The sequence below is a fragment of the Piliocolobus tephrosceles genome, chromosome 4 (assembly GCF_002776525.5).
Source record: "Piliocolobus tephrosceles isolate RC106 chromosome 4, ASM277652v3, whole genome shotgun sequence".
NCBI classification, from domain to species: Eukaryota; Metazoa; Chordata; class Mammalia; order Primates; family Cercopithecidae; genus Piliocolobus; species Piliocolobus tephrosceles.
In genome coordinates this window covers 94,022,403-94,043,297 of record NC_045437.1, presented here as the reverse complement: position 1 = coordinate 94,043,297, position 20,895 = coordinate 94,022,403, and the positions used below count along the sequence as shown (strand labels likewise).

General features: G+C 39.4%; 1 protein-coding gene across 1 annotated transcript in view; it reads left to right on the top strand.

Annotated features, from left to right (window-relative positions):
* Window positions 1–20,895, top strand: part of LIX1 (limb and CNS expressed 1) — a 45,220-nt gene that overhangs the window by 14,281 nt on the left and 10,044 nt on the right. The window contains exons 2-4 of the mRNA XM_026454254.2: window positions 4,084–4,247; window positions 5,127–5,361; window positions 19,971–20,148. Of these exons, the coding sequence (XP_026310039.1) occupies window positions 4,084–4,247; window positions 5,127–5,361; window positions 19,971–20,148 (577 nt within the window). The remainder of the gene's footprint in view (window positions 1–4,083; window positions 4,248–5,126; window positions 5,362–19,970; window positions 20,149–20,895) is intronic.

Genomic DNA, 20,895 nt, shown 5'->3' with positions numbered 1-20,895 from the left:
TGTGTGTGTGTGTGTGTGTGTGTGTGTGTGTGTGTGTGTGTGTGTGTGTAACTCAGGAGAAAGAAAAGTAATTCAGAGGAAGAGAAGAGTTTATGAAAAAGAAAATGAGTTGAGTTTGAAAATATGTTGAGTTTTTGCAACATCCAAATGGCAGTGTCTGATAAAAAAATTGGAGACGCAGGAGAATAGTTTGGGAGCTATCTGTGTTTATTATGGTAGGTTCTGTCATTCAAGGAGAATAGCTGGAAGAGAAGCAAGAGGAGACAAGACAGGATTTCCATGCTAGTCAACATGAGTAGTGAGCAGAGGAAGAGAAATTCACAAAAGACACCAAGGAGAAATGATTAGGAAGAGATGCAGACTGAGGAGGAAAAGCCTAGGGAGACGAGGTTTCTGGAAGAAAGTTACCAGCTTTGTCAAATACAGCTAGCAAGTCAAGTAAATAAGGACTGAAAACCAGGAATTGGTACTATTTGTAGGAATTTCAGTGGAATAATGTAGAGGAAAGCCTGTATTACTTGCGGTGGGTTAAAAATAAATGGCATATAAGGAAGCAGAGATAGTCAATGTGGAATATTCTTTCTAGCAGTTTGGCTATATTGGGAGCATTTTAATAACTAGTAGCCAGACATAGTTCCAAGATTGAGTGTTTCATTTAATTGATTGATTCATTCATTCATTCATTTAATAGTTGTTTTGAGCACAGCTTTGGCTGCTGGGAAAGAGTGAATAAAGAGGGAACTTTTAAAAATAGTCCATGGGAGTGACTAAGAGAACAATTTCCAGGAAAAGCAGCACAGATTCATTTGAGACTGTAGGAAATAAGGTGGAGCTGAGCATTTGTGCAGATGGGTCCCTAGACATAGGGGTAGATATTGCACACTTGGTAGCTCAAGTTTATTCTGTAACATGGAAGGCAGGATCATTGGCTGGGCAATGAAGGTGCAACTGCACCTCGAGATTAACTATGTATTGATTGACGCCTGTTCTCAAACTTGGGTGATTTTCTTCAGCAGCTCTTGACCCTCTGCTCATATTTTCTTTGAAATTGTCCACAAACCTTGTTGATGCTACCCCACAAAATAAAGGAGCATGTGTTTCAGAAATAGAGTATTTTCTGATATACCAATCTTTGGTATATCTTTGGAACTCCAAACGGCAAGCTGGCCTTCTTCCCTCTGCACTTCATTTGTCTGGTTTTTGAGTCGACAAGAAGAGATAGAGATAGAAAGATGGATTGTGTGTCTGTACGTCTATGTATTGCACTCTTGGCGGGTGATGACATCTGTGGGATCATCAGAGAAATCTTACAAAATTGCAGAATGAAAAGTTTGAAAACTTCAACTTTTATTCACACAGAAATCTGACTTAGTGCATACCTTCAAATTCCTTAATCCCAAGAGCTTTACATGCCAAAATTCTTGTGTTCATTTTCCCCAGATTGTCATGCATTTTGCCTAGATTATCATGGCTCCTCAACTTCCTGCTCCACTTCTCAGCTAAACACCAGTCAACAACTGACTGACAAAGTAGGAGGCTAATAGTCCTTGTCGACAAGAAGAGCAACAGGCTACTGGCATTAGTTACAGTCTTCAATCTTCAGGACATCTCTGCTGACTTCTGGAGGTCAACTGCAAGCAGAGACTCAAGTCAGCTAGCTCATAGATCCTTGTTTCCTCAGGGATGGGAGGAAAAGAAGGAGAGTGGGGGACAGAAAAATAGTTTAGAAAATAAAAGTTCTAATTCTAGTTTGAATTATATCAACTGGTAGAAAATATTGTTTCAAATATTTTCAAAAAAATTGAAAAGCTCTGTAATGACTAATTCTCAACTTGACCATTCAATATGTATTTTATTGATTAATTCAAGTATCCCCTCACTACGCTTAACATTCTCCCGATTTCTTTCCCAAATCACTTCTTAAATTACTAAACACTGCAGTTTTTAAATATACACAGGCAACCAGTTCCTTAGGAGTTGACAGAATTTGCCTGAACTATATACCATGAAGCTGATCAGTGACCTACAGAGAAGGCACAGACACCCAGTGCTCCAGTAAACAGCTTAGAAAGTGGCTATACAATGACTTTGCCTCCAGATCAAACTCTGAGATATTCCAGACTCTCTGAAAAATGTCACTGTCCAGAATTTTAAAGCAGATCCAAGAATATATTCAGGATAATGGCAAGGTACATAGATGCCATGTTACATGAAGCATATTTGAAAGAGCAAAAACTATTTAATCTAGAACTTGAAAAAACATGAGTGTTATTTGTTTAGTGTACTTTTCATATGCAAGTGAGAGATGCCAGTTGAAAATGGCTTAAGGAAAAAGCAGATGGGTTGGTTTAGATAACTTCAAGTCCAATCAGGGATCCTGGATTATGGGCATAGCTGGAACCAGGAGCTCAAACTATGTCGTCAGAACTTAGCCTTTCTCCATCTCTTTACTGAACCATTCTCTGGGCTGACTTTCTTCTCAGCCAGATTTTCTTCTTGCTCAGGCAGTGCCATGCTTACCTCCTACTGCTCTAGAAACCCCACTGAAAAATGGAAACTTTCAACATTTTCAACACACTCATTGTCCCTAAATGGCTTGGATATGGCCAAATTCCCACCTGCACCCCTAGAGACTACATGATTCTTCAAGGAACATCTAGGTGCTATTTCCACAAGAAGGGAAGTGAATGCCAGGCAAGCAAAACAACAGATGTCCTATGCTGCTTTCAGACATGTGGTGGGCTCTCATGTGGATAAGGAAATAAACTTCTTTGAGGCCTCAGAAATGAGAAGTAGACCCTCTGCATGAACCTTACAAGAAAGCAGATTTCAGTTCACTCTTAAAAGGACCTTTTACAGAACCATTCGCAGTTGAAATAGGCTGCCTCAGGTTGTAGCAAGTACTAGGTCCTTCCACATGTTCAGGTATGGGCCAGATGGGCAACTGTCAGGAATGCTGGCAAGGAATTCCTGCATTAGGCAGGGCTTTGCCTACATGACCTATAAGGTCACTTTTGACTCTACAATTCTATTATCCTTGTTAATTTCTACAGTTTAATTTGCAGTACAGGATAAACAAACCAACCTAATTTGATCTGGAACTTCTGCAGGCTATCACAGGTCATTTAATCTAAAACATATGGCTCTAGCCATTACTATGTTTTCTGAAATACTCGAACAGACCTTGTTCTTAACAAGGTCTTCATGTTATTAGTTTCACTCATGGATTTTTCCAGCCTCCTGCTTATTCCACAACTGCCTTTCATTCTCGTTTAGATTGGGGTAGAAGGAGTATGAAAGAGTTTCCTTCTTTCTGACTTTCTCTTCTTAAATCTTTGCAGGCTTAAGAGTCTATGAGAAATGAGAAAGAGGACCATAGAAAATCACAGCTTTGGATAAAGTCTATTAAGACAAATGCTCAAAGCAGAATGAGATTTTTAATTTTTATATTAAAAATTAATTTATAGAGTAAATTTGAAATGCTGCTATATTGTTTTAATTAGGGTACCAAAACCACTTCTTGAGCCTTACTCATTAAGAAATATACACATTTGCATTTGTTAATTTGTATATGTTAACATACTTTAAATATATTTAAATAAAGTATATTCTTTCACAGCTAAAAGCCCCCATACCCCACTATCCACATACCCAGCTCTACTTAAACTGGAACTGTCATGCTACAGAATCCAGCTTGCAAATAAAAGTTTGGTTTTGCACCAGATTATGTCCATCCTTAATAACTGATGGTGTTTCGCCAGGCACAGTGGCTCGCGCCTGTAATCCCAGCACTTTGGGAGGCCGAGGCGGGTGGATCACGAGGTCAGGAGATCGAGACCATCCTGGCTAACACGGTGAAACCCCATCTCTACTAAAAATACAAAAAATTAGCCAGGCGTGGTGGCGGGTGCCTGTAGTCCCAGCTACTTGGGAGGCTGAGGCAGGAGAATGGTGTGAACCCAGGAGGCGGAGCTTGCAGTGAGCCAAGATTTCGCCACTGCACTCCAGCCTGGGCGACAGAGCGAGACTGTCTCAAAAAAAAAAAAACAAAAAAACACTGATGGTGTTTCTTGTCTCTTTCAGTGAACGTTGTGTCAATGTTACAGGAATTTTGGGAAAGCAAGCAGCAGCAGAGGGCTGCATTCCCAAGTGAAGGCGTGGTGGTCTATGAGTCACTGCCAGCTCCTGGGCCTCCCTTTGTGAGTTACGTGACCCTCCCAGGGGGAAGCTGTTTTGGCAACTTTCAGGTAAGAAGTAGCCATTAATTTGTCAGTGAAAGTTCATTGGGTTAAAGTAAAGTAAACCTTTTTGTAAAATGGTTACATTGTAAGTTTTCTTGGAAATAGTGAACAAAGTTGTACCATATTCTATGAATGAAGACAAAGGGAAAGGAATTTCTAAATTTGCCAATATCCTTTATAAATACCCTTTTAATTGAATAAATTATCCCTCAATTTTCAATAACTGGCAAAGATGTTTTATTTCTTGCTTATGGATACCGTGAAACTCATAAGCAATCAAGTTTCTCTCTTAGTTTGTCAACTAAAAAGCCCAAAGGCAAATTTTCAGGAGTTTTTCTGTAGTATAAATCTACAGAACATAGTATCACATAATTTTTAACACTATCTTCATACTTGATACTGTTTATATTTTTACCTTTACTCTCCCTTTGAACTTATTAACTCACTCATTTATTGTATCCTGTTACCAGGTGTATCTGTTTTACATGGTTTCAAATCCTTCATTGAGTGAGGGAAGGGTATAATTTAATAAACAGACTTACAAACCTCTGCTGCCTAGGGGAAGTCAAAGAAGTATTCACAGGGAATATAAACGTGAACTGAGGCATTCAGTTGATGATGTCTTGGCCAATGGGAAAAGGGAAAATGACATTCTTAGCATAGGGAACCACAGCATTTTCAGAATGAGGGAAACATAAGGGTCAATGTGTGTGGCAAGGAACTGTTGGGAGAGGACAGGTAGGCACTCACATCAAACCATAAGAGATGTAAATACTTTGCAAAGCAGTACAGGTTTTATCCTATATAAAATCAGAACCCTTGAAGGATTCTGAGCAGAAGAGTGATGTATTCAAATGTACTTCAGAAAGATTACTTGGGTCACAGCATGAAGATGCTTTGGATTTAAACGATTTAAATGGCCGAGAGGCTGATAGTGATGAGTGCCCATGGAGACGAGCTGCACACACAGCATGTTCAGGAGCTAAAGGTGAAGGGATTTCATTAGGAGAAAGTTGGGATGATACTTTCATGCCTAATCAAGTCTCTTTACCTTCACCTTTACCAGTGGTCAGCCCTGACTTTAGCTACTGGGTGGGGAACACAGGAGGAAGTGGAGCTGGTATGTGAAAGGTGAGGACGCAGTCAGTATGAAGTGCCTGGAAGCCAAACAGAGAAAAGCAATCACCTTGCGCTATCCAAAAAAAAAAAAAAAAAAAAGTAAGACCTGAAGCTCAAGAAGGAGATACGGGTTGAAATCCTATGTTTCTAAGCTGAACCCATAGCTACAGGTACCACTGCCAAGTGAGAATGTGTGGTATAAGAAGATGATCAAGAAATGCTCCTAGGAACACTTTTAGTGTGGGAAATAAAAGGAGAAAGATTTCTCTAAAAAGCCCAGAGGATTCCCAAAAGAGACAAAGAACCAGAAGAGGGGATTTATGGAAACCAAGAGATGTGACACCTTGAGACTGAGGATGAAGTGAGCAGGGGTTAGCCACAGGACGGATGTCCATTGAGATGTTTCCACTGACTGTGATGAATGTGAGATCCTTATCAACCTTCCAGAAAGTAATGTCAATGGAGAAAATGGGATACGAATTAGATTACAGTAAATTACAGTTGTTAGAGTAAAATAGGGGCTTAGAAGTAGAGACAGTGTCCTTCAGTAAGGATTTAGAGGGCTCCTTCCTACTCTTGTGGTCAGCACTGCTTGTGAAAATAGGACAACCTTGCCTATTGTCCAGTGACAAAGCATGTTCTGGTCAAACTGACATCACTGGCTTCCAGACATCTAAGCCATGATTAAAGCTGGGAAGGACAACTAAGACTGAGCCACTGAATATTCTGACAGTTCTCAAATAGCCTGCAAAGATGGGCCAGAATCAACAAGATGAACTGCTCTTAGAATATAAAATAAAAATAAAAAAGTCTCATGATTGAATCAAGATGGAGTGGACTTAGCACATTCTTCAAACTCTTTTCTAGTCTGAAATTCCCTAAAATGTCAAAGACATGTTTTAAAATAAGTAAATTCACAATAGTGCAGGCAGGAAGAAAGGGTGCCATTGGAAGAGATGAACTTTGGAGGCAATTCTGGGAGAGTCGAATCAAATTATTAGGGGCACAGATGCCACAGTCTAAATATATATGTAGGAGAAATGTACTGTGAAAGTAAAGAAGAGCTAGAGGAACTCCAGGGTCACAGGAACAAATGCAAAGAGCAGGAGGCAGTCCTGGGGTAATTTCAAGGCTAATCAAAGAACTGCTTTCAAAACTTCCGACCCATTGATCCAGTGACGTGTTGCCTTCCCCACTCCGAACAGTAGTTAGCAGTATGTTTTTACCTCTGGTAAATGAAAGTGAATTGACTGATGAGGATGGTTTGAATGTGAGTATAGAAGCCTCAGAACAGAGCTTGATGTAACCCTAGACACCAAAGACAAGGATGAGAGGCAGCAAAGGGGAAAGAAAGGCAGCCATTGACGAAGAGGATCTCCAACCCACATGCGCCTGCAGGTCCGTTATCGAGCATCCTAAGGTGAAGTCTGCCTGTCAACACACCCCACTCAATGCAAAGCACCTGGCAGTCCTCTCATTCAGGGGAGCCCCTCTAGGGAAACAGACATTCTCAATCATAGAGGAAGGTTTTGTCAGCCACCTAAACTAATGTACTTGTTTGTCCATGTATGCCAATGAACATAAGATCACCAAACATTTGAGGAAAACCAAATGCATAAGAAAAAAGACCAAAGGCAAGCAAACAAAAGAACAAAATAATTCAAGCAGCACAGAATGTAAAAGAGTATAACAGTTAATATCCTCAGAAAATTTTGAAAGGATATTTCTCTCTAAAACAGCTATTAAAATGGAGCAGGCAGGGAGCAAGAAAATGAAATATGATTGCCAAATTAGAACAATAAGGATAAAGAATTAAAGAGGAACAAATAGAGGAGCAGACATAGATGCTAAATTAGTAAGAAATAACTAAGTAAAGTCTTCTAGAACTTAGAGCAAAAAGACAGAGATGGAAGACAGTACAGGAGACATGCAGATAAATTTTGGAGGTAAACATCAATTTAGTAAGAGCTCTAGAAAGAGACAAAGGAAATAGAGGGGAGGAAATAAGTAACAGAGGAAATTTTCTTTGAGTTAAAGAAAAGCATAGGTTGTCAAATTGAAATGGCCCACCACGTTCCAAGCAGAATCATAACAAAAGAAAAGCACAGCTCTGTGGTTATGTGGGACTTAGAGACAGCATTCTGCTTAAAAGGTAGATCAAGGGACTTTTTTGACACTGCATATGTACACTATCTGTTTTTAAAATTAGATTGAACATATACATAGCTTCAGGGAAACTTCAGGGGAACTAATGAAATGGGACAAAAACTGGTGAACTTGGTTAACAAGATCAAAAACTGTTTCTTTGAAAAGACAAATAAGAAAGACAGATCTTTGGCATTTCCGATTAAGGAAAAAAGACACACCACACTAAGCATGAAAGAGAGGATATAATCATAGAAGTGTAATATAAGAATACTATATAAATCATTATTCATTGAAACATGAAAACTTAGGTGATATGGACTACTTTCTGGGAACTCTTTACAATCTTTGAAACTCTTCTATAAACATAGCATTTATTTCAAAATAAAAGGTAAAAAATGGAGGCTTCAATGGCTCCCTATTACTTTCTTATTAAAGCCTAAATTCCTTACTCTGGCAATAAAGTTTCTACAGTTGGTCCAACTTTCCCTTCCAGCTTTATCTCCCCGATTTCCTTTTCTGACACTTGATGCTTCTACCTAACTGTTCCTCATGCATGTCTTGACCTCTTCTAACCATTCCCATACTCACATTGGGATCTACTTAGGAAATGCTATTGCCACCTTCTCTTCATATCTAAACCTTGACCATCTCCCAGGACTCCACAAAAATTTTTCAGAGAAAACAAAAAGTTTTCTCTGAATCTCCCTGATGGAACTCTCTGCCTCCTGTGATTTCCCAAAGCAGCGTTCTGTTTCTCTACTAGGCTCAATGGTTTCTACTGTATGCTCAAGTTACCTATGTGCACGTTCTTTCCCTTTACTGAAATGTAAGTTCCAGGGATGGGGTGTGTATCCTTATGTTCCCCATGACTTCAAGCACTGTGTTTTGCACATAGTGCATAAAGTGCCTAATAAATTGTGTTAAGTGAATAGCCAAATGAATGAATAATAAATCCAAAGAATAAATGAAGTTAATGTTTGTCCATTCTTGTATGTAACCAATAGCTAAGATTATTCACCTAAGTCTGCAAGATAGTGGGCTAAGGAGGAAAAGTCAGTAACAGTAAAATCAGCTGATATTATTTTGTTCATATCTGTGGTTAAAGTTTTGAAAATGGATGAATTTCAAAGTATTGATTAAAAAGACCTTGTGATTCTCTCCGGATTTAATTTATACATAGCAACTTTTTCCCCACCCAACTCTTAGGACCATAAATAACCAAGATTTGGCAGTACGCACACCCAGGCATGCGTTATATTAGTTCATACATTCATTATACTCTATCTAGAATATAATGCATTTGACAGATTGGTGAATGGATCTAGAAGATATGAGTCAAGAAATTCTAGTGTTCTTGTTTTTGTTTTTGCTACCCGGAGAAGTATAAATTGTCCTATCATCTCATAAATTTTGACTCAAAATGATAGCACTTCCCTTAGGTAATAAATTCAACATCCTTCTGTGGTCTTAAAAAAAAGAAGAAATAGGAAACAAAACGAAAAACTGAACACTTCAGCAGGGAGGCCTCTTGGTGATTTCTCTGATCATTTTAGGGTCCCCTTTTCCTGATGTTTAAATCATCATATTTTAAGGTTCTCAGGAGGATTGTTAACATCTTTGCTTAAAAAGATCCAGAATTTCCTGAATCAAGTATGTTTTGAAAATGTGTTTGGGTGGTTGGCTGCCAAATCTGGCCCCTTCACCCATTTGGCCCTCCAAAATATGACTTGAGAAGGAAAACCAGGCGGGAAAAAAGAAAGAACGTTTCTCCTAAAGTAATGTGCTTACACTTTTCTTTGTCAGTTCAGAAACCATCTTAAATGTTATTTTCACCATATAATATTTCATCATGTTTTTGCCAGGATTTGGACTGTAAGAGCCTACATGCTCATTCCTGCAATGCCTTTCACATAATCAAATGTCACCCCTGTGCATTACAAATCATTTCACGATGGATTATTAATGCCAAGACCATGTGCTGAAACATGGAGAAACCATTATGCCAGCAGTAGCCTTCTTACTGAGCCATGGACGTCACCACCAATGGTGCCAAGTAATTGAAAATACTTGAAGTGGAGTATGGGACCGGATTGTGGGACTAATCCCTCTGGTTTCAGGCAGTTTCATGAAAGCTGTAAGAGATTATGCTCATTCATTCTTTAGGAAAGTAGTATTCAGACTGAACTTTAGTTTTTTCATTAATCAAAGGAAAGCAGTCCAGTCAAAGGCTCTGATGGACACAAACCACTGGTTTTTATGCAAAGAAGCCTCTCACTGAAGTAAATGGGAAGCTTGTGTCCATGAAAGCTAATTAAAGAATTTTCAGTTAGCCTTGACACCACAACCTACAAAAAACAGAAACAGAGTGAGAATGAAAGAGAGAGAGAAAGCAGCCATAGCCCTGCCTTTAGACTAGGCCTTCATAAACTACTACAGGATAGAAAAAGAGATGTGAAAATATAATTTCATTTCTGCATTTCTAAACAATAAATAAAATACTCTACTGATTAAAAATTATTTTTTTTTCAGAAAGTTGTATTCAAACACAGTAGTACTTGTTGGATCTTTTATAAAAGAAATCATTTTCTAATATTACAAGCATTAAGTATTTCATGTATTCTAGACATATTTTCTTCATGCCACTTTTGTCTAGGCAGTTAATCCTTCCCTAGCCACATATCATGACTATGAAAACTTGCAGTAATTTCCATTTTTTTACAATAGAGCAATGCAAAGGCCATCAGAGCCACGTCTGGCTCTCCTCTTGATGAACTCAGAAGGAAAGCCACTCATTGTTGCAGCAGCTGTTTTTGCTTCCAAATCCAAAAGGGAACTTGAGTATTTTATCTTATTTTATATTTTGATTTAAAGGGTTTGTGATTCAAGTTTTGCTTTCAAGTCAGTGACGTGGTCTTCCACATAGCATCTGCTGGAATGACTCAAATTAATTAATTTCGTTCTTATTTTGACTAACAAGCAAAACTTTCCTTGAATATAGTACTAGGGCATGTGATTATTTATGCGCATGAATTATGATTGAATAAAAAAATGCATCCTGGCAAAGACATTGATGTGATAGCTCGATCTATTTGGAGTGTGAGACACTCATCAGGGCATTATATCTTTTTCACATAACTATTTTGTTGTTAAAATGGCTTCACAGAAAATAAGTACGGGTGTTAAGCACTAGGTTCTGGTACTTAGGCTAGTTGAATAATGCCAAGCACTCTATGAGGTTGAGACATTCAGTTTTTCCATAGGCAAACTGTTGATTGACCTTTCTTTTTTCCATTTGTAACCAATGTTTGGGGTTGCAAAACAGGGCTGTAGAGTAGTGAGATGCGGGGTGGAACATAGCGCAGATGAGCTCCTTGCAAAGCTCTGTCTCTAAAAGGCAATGAATTCATTTGAAGGGTTTTGATTTTTATGCCATTCTGGTTTTCAAACCAAAGCCACTGCCTATGCTGATATCTGGAAAAACTATTTTTCCAAGGAGCATACAGCCTTAAACAAGATGAGGAGTATTTTGTTTAATTTTAGTTACTTAAGGCAGTAAGCATACTTTACCTGCATTATCAGACATAAAAACGCATTTTATACTTTCATGCATTAAATGAGTCTTCTCAAAGTACATGGAATTAAAAGTACATTTAAATTACAATAAACTAAGTTTGTAAAATTAAGTTTCTCCCAGTAGAGAATGACTAAGAAAGTTTGATTAATTCATACACTCGACTCAATGGAATTGTAATGCTCTTTTTGCTGAGTGTTAAATAAGGCCTGGCCTTGACATTCCATATCCCAAATAGGGATTTAGTTCCTGCTATAAACTTGAGACTATTGCCCAGCACTAATGCTGTTTTAATGCCTAGTATTTCTATTTGAAATTATCCATGACCTCTTCTCTGCCTCTAGGGTGGTATACCTTGACTCAGATGGACGACATGCTATGCAATGTAACTTAACTTCTAAAGGAGGTATTTCCTGGTGGAAATCTCCACAGGAAAGCATCCTGTTTTATAACTAACGAGACTCAAGACGGGAAGGTTAGTTATAACCATTTGAAAGTCATATGTCAGCTAATTATCAGACCTTAATGAGTTGCCCATGAAATTGGGAGTGCATATTGCTTTAATGAGACCCTTTATTCCCCAGCATCCTTCCCTAACTTTAATCTGTTTCTTTTTTTATTAAACAAAGTGAATAGAAATTCTTGACCTCCAAATATAGGATATAGTGAAAGAAATGGTTAGGAAAGGCCCCAGGGTAAATAAGGACTTTGGACTATCTCCACAGGAGTCTCCCAGCCCCTAATTCATAAACTTTAGAAAGATGCTCACCGGCTCAGTGAGTTGCTGAGTGGGGAAGAAAGCCTGACTCCATCTCTGCCTAACTCCCCCCCATCCCTCTTATGCAATCAGAGCCAAGTCCTTTCACATCAAAGCAACTATAAAAATAAACCCAAATCTTGAGCCCTGATCAATTCATCTTGTCTACACCTTAACTTGAAAAAAAGAAAAAGAAGAAAAGAAAAAAGAAAAGAAAAGGAATAAAACCTCAAGGAGCAAAGCACAACATAGGCTTGTAATAGTTACCACGGACCTTGGTCTAGGTATGTGTGTAGAATAGCATTGCAGCAGAGGTAAATGAGGAGAAGGCCAGGTGGTTTATATTATAAAAATAACATTCTGACCCAACATGTGCATGAAACATTTCTTTCAGTTGACAGGAACTGGTGAGTTTTCTCTGAAAATTGGCCTCCCAGAGCAGTCCCCTCCTCCACACCTAGCTAAGATCCCCATCCCCAGCACACACACAGCTCTAAATTGTTCCTAACGTATTTGCAGCCACCCTGACCTATAGATAGACACGATATTAACTTGGGTGACTGAGTTCTAACGGTTGCCCTTTTTCACATCACCATCTGGAAGGAGAAAAAATGCTAATATATCCACAATTAGATAAATTGGAACACATGCAAATGTTCGTGCTTTGGTCAGGGTAGTCAAGGTTTTAAAGCACTGAAAGGGGGTCCGTTACCAACAGGGTCTGGTTTGTGGCATTTTTCGTGAAGGCTTGCTGTCAGGATGAAACCAAGGTGTTGGTGACACTGACCAGAGCTGTCAGGCAGTACGCACAAACTCCACAAGTCGCTTGCTAAAAGTCGGACTCCAGGTCACAAAAGCAAAATGTTCCCAACCACCTGAATGACAGACCTAACAGCCGATAGGATTTGGGCAGGAATTCTCACCTCTCACAGAGTCATTTGGTTTTGCCACCTCCAAAGTCCCAGCTTTGGGAAACCCCTTGGGTACCATGTGCTATTGAATGAATGCCACCTAAATAACACTGACCTGCCCTTGACCCCAGTGAGGACGGCATCTTCAGCTTTGAATCTGCAAATAGATACAATCTGTCACATTAGCTAGTACATTACTGTTTTTGTTTGTTTGTTTTAAACTCCTGCTTCTTACAGACCGAGTTTCAACTCCTTGGCTACCATTGGGAGGCACCAATAAAAATGCACCTAAAACGTGTTTTATACATTTTAGATCTGGAGACAATTTTTCTCCTGATGTCTTTAAAACACATGTATGAATAATTGTAGAAAGTCTGTTGTTGAAGATGGAGAGAAAGTTACTGGTATCGATGTCCTTCCATATACATTTCTAAAGAAAGCACTGTAGTTGGGATGTAAGTACAGTAAAACCTTGGGATGTAGAAACAACTACTCAACACATGTATCCTGCCTGTTTTCTAATACAAAGCATGGAAAAAAATCATTAATCAAATGAGGGCTACTAGGAAAATTACTGTTTCATGTCTAAATTGCTTCAGCTTGGCCAGAAAATGGTTCTATAATTAGTAACACACCTACAAATAGTTTTTAAAGTATCTCACAAATAAGTAATGAAAAAAACTAATTTCTTATTAGGCATTTCTATTTATAACACATACATGACTACCAAAATTTTATTTCAATTAATATAAGAACTTCTGCTAATGCTAAATAGTTAACTAGTCATTATTTTATTTCAGGACAGCCTACTGGTCAACAAATTAATCTTGGTTGAATCTTGACATTACATAGGGTGACACCCTGGAAAATAATCATAGAAGAAATAAAACCTGCTAAGCAGAGAAATGAAATTGAGACCTCAGTTAGTTAAGTCAGTAGTGCTTATGTACTTCCTAAGGACCTAATTTTAGAAGAACTGTCATAAAGGACTTTTTAAAATCTGAATGCTACTTTCCTTGACTCTTGGGTAGAAGCAGTTTCTCTAATGAGAAATTAGCATTTCTGGTGTTAGCAGAAGTAGCTTTATAATGAAGACAATGAAGCTTCTGCAGAGGCTCCTTGTAAGTCACAATGCCAACTTTTTTACTTGTAATTTCATATTGTTTTTCTTAAACAGGGGCCCCGAAATTGTGTAAGCCTCAAGCCCCACAAAACTTGGTTCTGCTCCTGCCTGTTAGAAATGAGACATGGCAGGGGCACAGGTTTCAGCAACACTCCTCTAAGAGTTGTCCTGGGTCCACATGTGTCAGAATCATCTGCAAATCTCCAGGACACAGCTGAAGAGATTCTGATTCAGTAGGTCAGCTTTGGACCCAGGAATACACATGTTTAACAAGTTCCCAGGTAATTGTACTATGAACACTAAAGTTTTTGAACTATTGGTCCAAACTCCTGGCCTAGGCTTGGCAGCAATCTTCATAGTGTACCCTATAGGGTCCTGGTGGCTTGTTGGTCATCTTAATCTATGATAAAATACAGGGCCAAAATGAGTCAGTCTTGGGGGGAATTTTTTATTCATCAGAGCTGGGGAAGTTTATTTTTTGTTTTATTTATTTATTTATTGAATTTTAGTACAGACAAGGTCTCACTACATTGCCAGGCTGGTCTCAAACTCCTAAGCTCAAGTGATCCTCCAGCCTCAGCCTCCCAAAGAGCTGGGTTTACAGATATGAGCTACCGTGCCTGGCCAGGGAAGTTTCATTTAAATGACTTTTACTCTTGAAGAGTTATCAATACTTCTTGAAATGTTAAGCAACCTTGTGTGGTAGAATTCCAAACTCTCTTGGCCCCGTACTTAATCAAGAGAGTACTTCCGTTTAGAATGAGATGCTTCCTACAAGGTAACATCTGATCTCTAGTCTAGTCACAGTTGGCCTTTCTATCTCCATTTTCCTTCTCCCTATAGTCCAGGAAAGCATCCAAAGGAGAACAATAGGATGGAGGAGGATATTGAGATAATTTCAGCATATTCCCATCCTCAATGAGTACCATTTATCCCCACAGTGTACTGCATCTTGCTTGGCCTTTTGTTGTAAACGAACTCAAGTTTGTCATGGGAGGAGATATCCTTGTAGTCTTATATCAAAATGACCCATAAAAGCACAAAGTTGAAGCTTTGTCTAAAATACTGTACTGATTTAGGACGTGCTATGTGACCTTAGGCAAATTATACATCCTCTTTATTCCAAAGTGGGTGGCCATTTCTATGAAGAGCAAAATAGCAAAGTGGTTAAAAATCTGGACTCCCAAGTCAGACAGACCTGAGGGCAAATCTTGTTTTGTTCACATCTTAAGGTGTATGACCTTGGAGATGTACAACCTCCTTAAGCCTCTATTTCCTCACCTGCAAAATAAGGATAATAACAAAACCAACTTTATAGGATTGTTGTGATAACAAAATGCGATAATAAACATAAAGTGCTCAGCATAGTGCCAGGCACATAGTACCAGCAATGTGGATTGTTTCATTGAGACTTCTTAATTACCTGTGGTGAGCAAAGCCTTTGTATTAGTTATCTATTGCTGCATAAGATATTGCCTATAACCTTACAAACATTTATTGGTTCGCACAGTTTCCGAGGATCAGGGCTCTGGAAGCAGCTTAGTTGAGTGGTTTTGGCTCAAGGTCTTCTAGAAGGAGGTTGCTTTTGGTAAGCTGTCAGCTGGAGGTGCAGTCATTTGAAGGCTTGATCAGGGCTGGAGGATCAGTTTCCAATCTCACTCAAATGGCTGCTGGCAGAAAGCTTTAGTTATCTGCCATATGTGCCTTTCCATGGGACCGCTCATAACATGGCAGCTGACTCTGCCCAAGCCAGTGACTTTTCCCCTTGGTTCCACTTCTCTTATAAAGAAATGGCAAGTGAGACCACGACGGAAGCCATAGTGTCTTTTATAACCTAATACGGGAAGGGATTTGCCATCACTTCTACCATATTCTATTGGTTACACAAACGAACTCTGGTGCAGTGTAGGGGAGGACTACACAAGGGTGTGAATGCCGGCGGGCAGGGGTCACTGGGGAATCTTACCAACTGGCTACCACTGTCTTTGAATAGCTTTCCTGAGCAATGCCACAGTCACTCTTTTTTTTTTTTTTTTTAACTTTAATTTTAGATCAGAGTCAGGAGGCTTTGAAATGATTATAGTGGTTTATAATCTACCAGCAAATGAAAGGCATCTGAACATCAAGATCAATGTCTGAGTGAGGTCTCCTGGCCACTCGGAAAGCATGTGGCTCCGCATGCCTGAGAAATTCACAGCTGACTTTAGTAAAATCTTGACTTATATATCCCAGCTCTGCACTTTCACAAAGTACAAAGGACAGAAGTTGTCTTTTATATTAACAAGTAAGAATGGTTAACAGAAAAGACATGGTTTACAAATCTATATTTATGATTAGGGCCTGGCTGAAAAATAGCAAGAATAAACTGTATAACCTGGGAAGCCTAACTGTAGCAGGAAGTTACTTTGAAATAACATCATACTTCACTCGCTCCCCAACCGATGTCTTTGACGACTGGTTTGGACACATCCATAAAATGTCCTGTCACTTACCATATTTTATTTTCTTACAGTGTTTCCCACTGTTTGATAGTAACTTTAACAGTGCCTGTTCTTACAGCAACATTCACATTCTGATTTAGATTGCAACCAAGTAGATTGCCGTTTGGTTAAATTTCTTCCCCAAGTAAAGATTCTTATGGGTTGAGAGGGCCCATTAAAAGATCCCTAGAGAAAAATATGCAGCCTTTACTGGCTGGGATTTGTAGTTCTAGAATTTAGAAGAAAGCGGCTGGTTAACATTATAGACATTTTGAAGTACTTGTCTTTCAGAAATGCCAAGAACAATAGCAAGAAAAGCCCTTTGATGGCTCAGAATTTATTTTATTTTATGTACTTATTAATTGGAACACTTTCTCCCCCATTTTAAGCAAAGATTCTGTACATTGAAATAATAAAATAAGCATAGACATGTGTCTGCCTTAAAATCTTGATATTGGTTAGGTCTCTGTAGTCCTTTTTCATGCTTTCTGGGTAAAGGCTCTTTCTGTTCTCTCAGCTGGGCTGCACTTTGATCTCCCAAGCAGTGCCATTTGGTTGTAAATGTATGTGGTGCTTTTGATCTAGTACTTAACTGGTCTTATTTAAAATAGATAGCTTCTTTTATCTAACTAGTGTTTACTAGGTCTCTCTCTCCATAAAAGATGGTTTAAATTGCTATTATTTAGATAGAAGTTGTTTCTGAAGAGTGCTTGGATCTGAATCTAATTCTCTAAATTCTAAAACCCCAACAGCTCTATGATAGATTTTGTAAAGCTAAATTCCTCTTATAATGAGCGGTTCCTACAGATGTCAGGTAATACTTGCAAAAACATTGTTTGCTTTTTACTGGGAAACTGATTTTCCAAAGAATAATAAACATACCCTACTCTCAGGCAAAAATGGTCATCTCAAAGCATCTGAATGCAATGACCAATTACCCATCTGAAATTCATTAATATATTTTTATATTACTAAGTTACACATACCATAGAGGGTTTATTGAAATTGTGCTCATTTTAAAAAATAAAAAGTATATATCTTTTATTTTTTTCTTTATGAGGATTTCTTGAACATTATGTCCAGTGCTTCAGTGACTTGTTTTTTAGTTTCTTAGCCTGTATTGTTGCTTATTCAGCAAACTAGGTCACAGGAGGCAGGAGACAACTAAGTCATAGGCTCTGCCTTTAGGGAGCTCACAGCCAGGAGATGGTGGAGGCAAAGCATTAGCAAACAGTTACACTGCAGTGTGGTCAATGCCTCCCTTGGACAGTGGTCCTCCAAGTCTAGACTTGAGAGTGATCAGGGAAAGCTTCCTAAAAGAGATGGCACTCAAGCTTCAGTGAAAGACTGGTGACTCAATGTCCTATAAATTTTCAGCTGAGCCCATAACACAAAGCCAATCTATCTTGTCAAACCCATCCTGGTTTCATACAAGTTGCCTAAAACTTGGAAGAAGTCTAAACTTTGAATGGTCTTGCTTCTAAAGCTTCCCCCAAAGCCTTGTTGTGTGTCAACACCAAGAAAAAAAAAAAAACCAACTACTTGCCACAGTCTTTGGGCCGGGCACAGTGGCTCATGCCTGCAATCCCAGCACTTTGGGAGGCCAAGGCGGGTAGATCACCTGAGGTCGGAAGTTTGAGACCAGCCTGACCAATGTGGAGAAACCCCATTTCTACTAAAAATACAAAATCAGTTGGTTGTGGTCGCACATGCCTGTAACCCCAGCTACTCAGGAGGCTGAGGCAGGAGACATGCTTGAATCCAGGAGGCAGAGGTTGCGGTGAGCCAAGATCACACCATTGCACTCCAGCCTGAACAACAATCACAAAACTCCATCTCAAAAAAGAGAAAAGAAAAGAAAATCACTCTTATGATAAGTTATAATATCTTCTTCTGCCTGCCCTTAATTGTTCTGCTTTGTTAGTCTCCTGGCAAGTGTTGTTAGTTTGGTTGGTTTTTGTTATTTTTTAATTTGTGTTTGTTTTAATTCTCCTCAGGATCTTGTTCTCGCCATTTCAAAAGTCTTATAATTATTTCATCAACACACTCACCATGTACGAGCATCTCCAAGCGTTGAGCCTGGCTCAGCTAGTGGAGGATGCACAAGTAATATACAAAAACAGTATGGAGATTCCTTAAAGAACTAATAGTAGAACTACCATTTGATCCAGCAATTCCACTACTGGGAATTTACCCAAAGAAAAAAATGTCATTATATGAAAAAGACACGTGCACGCTCATGTTTATAGCAGCACAATTTGCAATTGCAAAAATACGAAACCAACCTAAGTGCCTGTCAACCGATGAGTGAATAAAGAAAATGGGGTACACCATGGAATACTACTTAGCCACATAAATGAACAAAATAATGGCTTTTGCAGCAACTTGGGTGGAGCTGGAGGCCATTATTCTAAGTGGAGTAACAATATTTGGAAAACCAAATATTGTGTTTTCACTTGTAAGTGGGAGCTAAGCTATAAGGATGCAAAGGCATAAGAATAGTATAATGGACTTTGGGGACTTGGGGGAGAAGGTTGGGACGGGGGTGAGGGATAAAAGACTGCATATGGGATACAGATTATACTGTTCAGGTGACAAGTGCACCAAATTCCCAGAAATCACCACAAAAGAACTTATCCACATAACCAAAAAGCACCTGTATCCCAAAAACTATTGAAATAAGAAATAAAATTAAAAAAGAAATATATGAGGGGGCCAGTGGCTCATTCCTGTAATCACAGTACTTTGGGAGGCCAAGGTGGGTGGATCACTTGAGCCCAGGAGTTTGAGACCAGCCTGGGCAATATAGTGAGAACCTGTCTCTACAAAGAATACAAAAATTAGCCAGGTATGGTGCCAAGTGCCTATAGACCCAACTACTCAGGAGTCTGGTGTGGGAGGATCCCTTGGACCCAGGAGGTGGAGGTTGTAGTGAGCTAAGATTATACCACTACAGTCCAGCCTGGGTGACAGAAGAGAATCAGTCTTTAAAAACAAAAGTATATGAGGGCTCCTCCCAGGCCTGGAGGCTGGGAGAGGGGGTGGGGCAAGAAGTTACCCGTAGTCCAGGACAGGATCTTTACAATATATAGGCACTACTGTTCTAGAAGGTTTGAGGGAAAATCACAGAGGACCTGGAACCTGGCTTCAGGACATTCCAACTAGGTTTGTGGAGATGGGGAGGAGAGACAGGTCTCTAGAGGACACGAGAGCGTAAGACTGGAGCATTCCTGGGACAGTGCAGAAATAGTCAACATAGGGCAGATAGGATGGAGGCGGCGATGTTGTGAAAGCAAATGAGAGGGATTTGGCTTGCTTCAGCTGGTGGTACAAAACCCTTGCTCTGTGAAACTGCAAAATGAAGTGTGATATTTGGTATTTTTCCTTTTCTTTCCCATCAGTCACCAAGAACTACTAATTCTGAGAATCATGCATTTTGGGTAGTAGGAGCCTTGGAGATCAGACAGCCTAGCCTCCCTATTTGTCCAGTGAGAAGATTAGCTCCCAAAGTTCAGGTGGTCCAGGTTTCTGAGAAGCAGAGCCAGGGGTGCCAGGCTACCCCACTAGTCAGCCACTGACCTAGGCCTGGACTTCTCTTCCTCGGACTTGTTTCCCCCCAGGAGTCCAGGATCCTAGACACTTATCCCTGGGTCCACAGGAGCCTATAGGAGAGAGGCCATCAACTCCTGCGCTCTCCAAAAGGTGTGGGCTCCAGGGACAGTTCAGTATTCATGGGACTTGTCCCTCTATCTGCAACCCCAGGAACCATGCCAAACCAGAACTTGAAAAATGGGAGTTGTTAGTTGTTCAGAGACAGGGAGGACAGAAAAGAATCAGGATGCATCGACCAGATCCATATGAGCCACAGAAAGCCAGTCTAGCGGGATGGAGAACAACATTATATTTGAGAGGAGTGAATTTTTTTATGAGTCACTAATCATAGGCTGCCTGTGGCCCTAACTTCAAGAAGGTTTGAATGGAGTATGTCCCACCAAAACCACATGGATTGAGAGCAAGGGAGAAAGCCTAGTCCTCAAGAAAATCAGGTAACTGTTACTAGAAGGAAGGTGGGGGACAAATGTTGGAAATGCAAAAGCAATAGATATTGACAGCAGCACCCTTGTACTAACCTGGAGATAAAACTGGCTGGCTGGCTTGTTCTCATAAGTGCTACTATGTGCCAGGTATTTCCAGTGCTTTATCTGTATTAACCAATTGATCCTAACCTCAATCCTACTATATTCCCATTTTATAGAGGAGGAAATTGAGGTGCAGAGAGACTAATTAACCTACTCAAGGTCTTATAGTTAGTAAATGCCAGAGCTGAAAGCAGTCTGACTCTAGAATTTGTGTTCTTAATTATTGTGTTACAAATATTTCCAGATTCCTTGCTTTTCTCCTTTCCTTACATCTTTTCCTCTGAAATAGGGATTTGAGGAAGACCCTGATAATGAACATAAATTATCTAGCACACAATAGCCATTATTAATTTATCATTACTCATTAACAGAGTATGCAAAGCTTCTGACACATAGTAGACATTCA